The sequence below is a fragment of the Drosophila novamexicana genome, unplaced genomic scaffold (genome assembly GCF_003285875.2).
Source record: "Drosophila novamexicana strain 15010-1031.04,08,12 unplaced genomic scaffold, DnovRS2.1 tig00001062-arrow-arrow-pilon, whole genome shotgun sequence".
Taxonomy (NCBI): Eukaryota; Metazoa; Arthropoda; class Insecta; order Diptera; family Drosophilidae; genus Drosophila; species Drosophila novamexicana.
This window is the reverse complement of record NW_020824838.1, coordinates 1,800,148-1,807,088: the sequence shown is the minus strand read 5'-3', so window position 1 is coordinate 1,807,088 and position 6,941 is coordinate 1,800,148. Positions and strand designations below refer to the sequence as shown.

The window sequence follows — 6,941 nt, the reverse complement described above, 5'->3', positions numbered from 1 at the left end:
AATAAATATACGTAATTTTGTGGAAATTTGTGTTTTCTTTACGAAATTAAGGAATCATAATAATATAATTATAGTTATGGTAACATTTCTTTAAATAAATACATTTTTCTTTTCAATGCGTAAACCTATGTGCAAATCAAATTTTACCTTCAATAATTTCCAAGACTTGCGATTGCGCTCGTAATCTGATATTAGTCGATTTAGAGTGTTGGTTTCGATAATAAGGTATACGAGCCTAGAAATCAAAATTCGAGTTTATAACTTTTCTATTCTCTTAAATCGAAATGCACAATCTCAAAGACTGGAATCGACAATATATTTATTGATTAGTTTTGGGAAATACCGATAATCTTAAAGTATCTTTAAGTGTAACTTAAAGATATAATTATAGACAAAAGACTCACACTCAGCCAGTTCCATAATTTATTATACATTTAATGCACAAGGCACACAAATATAAGAAAAACCAGGTCCAACCAAAAAGATTTTCAGATAATCTGAAATTTAATCAGACTTTACTATTTAAGTCTTTTTTATTTGCTGCTTTGTACAGGGAATAAATTCATTTTGTAGCATCTTAAAGCCGCTTAACCTATTCCTTTCTCCTCTAAACAGACAAATGAGCATCATTAAACATAATCCCATGTTCAAGTTGTTGCTGCAACAAGATGTATAAGAGGATACAAATGATAAATAAGTGGCACTCGAGTGGGAGGCCGAGGAAATGCCAGAGCCAACCTGTCCAAGGCTCAATATCTATGGCAACGTGAGAGTCAAATGCCTGCCGAAGCTTGATGAATATCCTTGAGCATTTAACAGGCAATTGACTTACTGATGAGTGTTAATACCTCTTTAATCTGCCGCCAGTGCCTTCTTTGAGAAATGATTTTAAAGGTATGGCAGATAAATTGATAGATTCGTGTATTAAGCAGTTACCGAAGGATACGTGGTCCGTGTGCATAGAACTGTGTCGAGGTGAGCATATTTTAATGCCAACAACAAAACGGAGGAGAGAGGATAAATTATGGCAACCGGCTGCTGACAATGGAAGACAGTCGAGTGGGTAATTGAATCTAATTATTCGGAAGCACAGATAATGAGCACGTAAAACGCAAGGAATAACATGAACAGGATATGCCAGACAGTCGTACAGTCGGCTATTAGGGCGTGGGTGTGGGCGTGTATAAATGTGTATCTGTGTGTGTGTGTGTGTGTGTCTGTTTGTTCATGGGCATGTTTATTTGTGCGCACGGAAACGGAAACGGCAAGAGAAACGTTTAGCTATAAAGAAAATAAGCTAACATCAATTGAGTTAAGTAAAGGCAGGCACACGCAAACTGAAATGCTTGAAAGACTGCCAAGATTCGGCTTATGGTTTATTTTTATTTATGTATTTCATTTCTCAAGTGAACCAAATATCAGGCCATGTATTACCATTAACATTTACTACTTTTTCCAGAAGGGACTGGCCACAGCCGCTGCAGCATAGCCGGTAATGGGAGCTGTGTAGACTGGCGCAGCGGCATAAGTGCTCACAGGTGTCCTGTAGATGGGAGCCGCGGCAGCATAGGTGGAATATCTGACGGGCGCCACGGCCGAGTAGGTGGCAATGGGCGCCACGGCCGAATAGGTGGCAACGGGCGCCACTGCGGCATAGCTGGCAACCGGTGCAGCCAATATGCCAGCCTGAGCGGTTGCAATGCACAGAGCCAAACAGATGAGGAATTTCATATTGGTTTGATTTGATTTCGTTTTTTTACCGATTGTTGACTTGTCGACTTGTCACTGACTGATGCTGTTTGGCAATCAACGCGACAGTTTTATAGCCAGTGTCAGAGTTTAGCTGCACGGCCGTATCGCCGTGCCCGAACCCGTTTGCGGCTTAAGTGGACCAAATCAACAGTCAAATTAGAACACAATGACAATTTTCAATTTCTGCACGGTAATGCTCAATCGATGCGGATGCCGTCAACTGTGGTGTCAATTGTGTTTGGCATATCAAATTGATTCTCAATATTCAGTTTTCTAAGCCCATCCGGTGCTATTAATTAACCAGCTTAATGCCATATGTGGTATGGTTAAAAATATCATTTGTTTAATAAAAGAGGCCGATTTGACCTCGAAGGTATGAAAATAAACATAAATATAACAGATATTACGCTACTTGAACTTTAATCGTTGGAGATACAATATCTCTAGTTCTTACTTTTAACTTTTTATCTGATCTCGGCGTTTATTTTTTAGACGTAATAAAGAATTAATTTTGTTGGCGAAGTTTTGTTTTTACTTAAGCCTAATCATTATATATATGTATATATATATTTTAAAAATTACGGTCTGTAAATAGAGACCATGCATATTCGCTTATGATCATATAAGGTAATGCCAATGTCGTTCAATGTTACAAGTTTCTCGGATAGGCTGTTTGTTAAATTGTAAACGTGTTTATAATATAAGGTGAGAATTTTAATAAAAACTGAAACCCAATTAATATATGCAATATACATGCAGAGAGCATCATCTACGACTGTCTCTAGTATACGTACGATATTTCTTTTACAATGTCTGGTTATAAATAAAATCCAGTTATAAGTTTGCGTATAGATAGGGTTACTCATAAATTGAGGAGCATAAAACAAATGGCAGCAGGCCAGCTTAACGAGCCGCAAAAAAGCTGCTACATTTTGTACATTTGGTTCCAAGAGCAGCCCATGAACTGCATTGTGTGGGTTTGTGTGTGTGTACATATATAGACTTACACACACACGCAGCACAGAGTGCGATATAAAATGAAGTCCCTGTCTGGTAGTCGTACATTTTTGCCATACAAATGTTTTGCATTATTAGGACACAGGCGAGCAGAGGCTCGAGAACGGGCACGCGTCGTAGAGCTTGGTAGTTAAATATGTTCTACACGTAAGATACATTAGTCAAACTGGTTTTGGCAGTGGAAATTAGCAGAGCATGCCAAATGAATCGAAAGGCGACAGGCACACTGTCCAAAGCGCCAATTCAGACAAGTATTTAAGAGCTGTGGCCTAAAGAAAAACTAAGTCAGTAAGCTATCAAAGATACAAGTAAGAGTGCTTCAGTTGGTAGTGCCTGGCTAGGTGATACCCTGCCAAGCTGCCGTTGCAAACGTTCGCTGTGCCTATGCCTCAGGTATTCCATATTAATTTCGGTATTTATAGACTGATCTCAAGGCTCTACTTGTGCAAATTATTTTTTTTTTCTTAATTTAGGGATATATTATATATAAGAACCTACATGCCAAGTTTGTTGTATTGTGCACTTATAGTTTTCTAGTTGTTCTTAAAAACTATGTCTCAAAATTTGTTTTTTTCGATAGTATGAAAATAGGTGGAGATATTCGGAAAATAGATAACGAGTATTCGAGATGGATGCATTCACACAGAAAGACAGACTGACTTGGCGCTAATACATAGTATTAATGGGATCAACAATGGGTTCTAGTACCTTTTACATACATTTGCACAAAATCAACATACCCCTTTCACTAATTTTTAAATGTGTTCAGGGTAGAGAATTCTAAAGAACAACATAAATACACTAGACACATACACAAATGCAACTATCTGTGAGCCTTAGTGTATATATATGTATATCTATGTGTGTGTGTGTGTGTGTGTGTGTGTGTGTGTGTGTGTGTGTGTGTGTGTGTGTGTGTGTGTGTGTGTGTGTGTGTGTGTGTGTGTATGTGTGGCTGGGTATTTGCCATAAATGCTTCATCTTCCGCTCATGCATATTCAAATCTCAGAAAACAAACTTCAACAGTTCACAAAAAAGCAACAGACAACAAACGCAAAACCAAAATATAAATGTACTAACTCAAACACAAATACCCCGTCCGGCCAGAAGGTGGGATGGATTCCAAGGGTGGCCTCATGCATTTTAAAATCCAACCATTAGAGGCACTGTGTTTTATTTGGTATGTAGAATATTATTTGAGCACGTTTTTGGCGCTTGACATTGCATTTAGCATTTGCATGCATAACTGAAATGCCAGCCAGAACACAGACCGAAAGCCAGAAAACACTCAGAAACAAACCGCCAGCAGCTGGCTTAACTCTGTAGTCTCCGACCAGAGCTCTGCTTTGAGAGCAATTAAATGTTTTAAAGTTGTAATAAAATAAATCATTTGCAATTCGCTTTGTTACACAAACCTAACAAAAAGGAGGTTTTCCTTAAATTGGCTGACAACACATCATTTAACAGGCTGCCAGAAGTTCAAGCAGCAGGCAAATGGTAATTCAAGGTAAGATTAGGCACAATGGCTGAAAGTGAAATGTTTGTGGGTAGCACTGATAGCCATGGCCACAATAGCCATGCCCTATTTATTATATTTCAATTTAGGTTTATTTAATATCAATTTATGCAGACTAAGGAATTCATGTCACTTTAAGTTTTGGTAAAATTTAACAAAATCAAATAATATAATCTCCGGTAAAACAAAAACTAATGATAATAAATATACAATAATAATAATCCGAAATGCAGGAGCTCTTAATTTGAATGTTTAATAAATTTCTGAAATTCAGATATACTTGCCTAATTGAATTTGCATTGATTGCTGAATATTTCTCGTATTTTTAGTTAAATTTCAACAATTTTTTGCAAATCCCAATTGAACATTGGTAGGCAATAAAAGAAGTTGTAATCGATAAATGGCAATGAATAATTTTGCACATTTCGCTGTTGATTTTTGGCAGAAATCCCAAAGCTTAATATATATTACTTATCTTATTTTTGAAGTCTTTTTGTCTGGTGGGTGGCCATTGTACGGGGACCTGGAGCAAAAATGACAATAAAAGGTAATTTGGTAGTAACAACTTGGAGGCAAACACTTAACTAACTTTGTGAGTGTCTGCGTGTGTGTCCGTCCAGGTCCTTGTCCTCGATTTGAGCTACAGGGGGCAGTCCTCGAACTTTGCGCATAATCATATATGTGTGTGTAAACTCATTCACATATATGAAAAGTAAAAAGCAATTTTCGTAACATTTGCATGCCTTCCACTAACACACATGCACGCACAGACACAGACACACACAGGAAGCATCCAGAGAAAAGCAGGCAAGGACACGCGGCCTACCTTAGCACGAAGTGGCAAAAACTACGATAATGTGTGTGGGTGTAAGCGAGTGGCAGTGTGGGTGTATGTGTATGTGTGTGTTCGGGTAAGTTGAATGGAGTACGTGTTGTGCTGAAAATGCAATTTGCCTTCTGTGCGAAAAGTACGTAAAATTTATGCAAATTTTCCCTTACTGCCCCTGGCCCAAGAGTGTTGGTGATGGCGACTCTGCAACAAGCGGAAACAGGAAATGCGCCATTGTGTGCGTACTTTCGTATGCATGCATGTGTGTGTGTAAGTGTAAGTGTATATGTATTTAGTGCGCGCTAAAATGAAAATGTAGTGAAATATGTGATAGAACGGCCAACGAAAAAATATGTAAGCACAAATAAACTACATATACTCGACCTCAAATTTACCCTTCATCAAATTGGGCATGGCAAATATCTAGAAAGCATCGCACGTAAAAAATCAAACTTTTTCTTGAAGGTCTTCAAATAACACATCAGTATTAGTTAGGGCCTCCAGCTCTGTGCCGTGCTCTTCGGTTTGCCTAATTATGTTGGCTCGCTTAGCCAAACAAACATGAATTCCAATATTATTGACAAATCCAAATATTTTGTTACATTTTTGATGAGCTATCAAGTATGTAATTTAATTGGACGCTTCTGTCCCAAGGCTGTCTTAAAAAGTCTCGGAATACTTTTATTTCTGTCAAACGTTTACTTTGCACCAGCCGAAAGCCCCATCTTTAGTTCGAGCAATGGCACTCAATTCGGTCAAAAATATATTTAAGCTCTTAAAAACGATTCGCTTATGGAGTAAAGTCCTAATACCCCGCCAATGTATTATGCAGTCGTGTACAGCTTGGATTCATTTGACCGGCACAGGGTATATTAATATCCAATAAGCATGGGTGCGAATGCAAAAACTAACGGGACAACAAACGCAACAACAACGTCAACAACAGCAACAGCAACGACAACAATAACAGCTCCAACAGCGATACCAACAACAAGGCGTAAATTCGCCATCGATAGTTTTTGACATTATGTATACGCCGCGTGCGGCCGTGTGGTGTGTGCGCGTGTGTGTGTGTATTAGTAGTGCACTATGCGACGGCTTTTGTAAAGCAACAAAAACGGAAAAATGGAAGAAGAAAAAAACAACAAAATATTGTTTACTAGCAGCAGGGCCAATGGGCAAAGAAAGGTCTGCGCAAAATGAAACGCCGTCGGTTAGTCCAGCATCATGTACGTGTGTGTGTGTGACTGTGTGTGAATGTATGTGATATTGTTTGTACTGTACAACACGTGCCTTTGACATGTCCGCCTGGCCTCTATATCGGCATATGTGTTTGTTGTTTTTATATGGTTGCGTCTGCGTTTTGGCTTATGGGCAAAGAAGTTGAAGCGTATTAAAGCAAACAGCGCCTCCGGCAAAGCAGCGCGCTCCCTTTGTAGTCGCATGCAACACACGTGTGTGCCCCCGAACACCACCCAGGGGGAGTGACAGCGACGGCGGCTCAAGTATGTTTGTGCGTTGGCTACGCGCCGTGAGATAAACGACAGCATTTAATGCGTCCAAATCGCTTTAATGCCGCATCAAGCCATTTTTCAATCCAGATCTGAGCATTAAGATTAAGTTGTCTTTAAGTCGCCCGAAGCCGGGATTGCAGCTTTTTGGCGCCTTGCTACCAATTCCTCCGGCACAATGGAGCTGGCAAGGAGCTGTCAAGAAAGTTAAAGCACATGTTTATGCATATTGTATGGCAGAGCATTCACTTGATATTGCCAAGAGAATTTCAAAACGCTGTCTTATAGAAATGTTCATCAACTTGTGAATAATCAT

The 6,941-nt window shown here is 39.1% G+C and overlaps 1 protein-coding gene across 1 annotated transcript; it reads right to left on the bottom strand.

The window, feature by feature from the left end:
• Positions 1-1,446: 1,446 nt before the first annotated feature.
• LOC115766041 (larval/pupal cuticle protein H1C-like) lies at positions 1,447-1,740 on the bottom strand. The gene has a single exon (XM_030709812.1). The coding sequence runs from the start codon at positions 1,729-1,731 to the stop codon at positions 1,447-1,449; it is 285 nt and encodes a 94-aa protein (XP_030565672.1). The 5' UTR covers positions 1,732-1,740.
• Between the last annotated feature and the right edge of the window lie 5,201 nt (positions 1,741-6,941).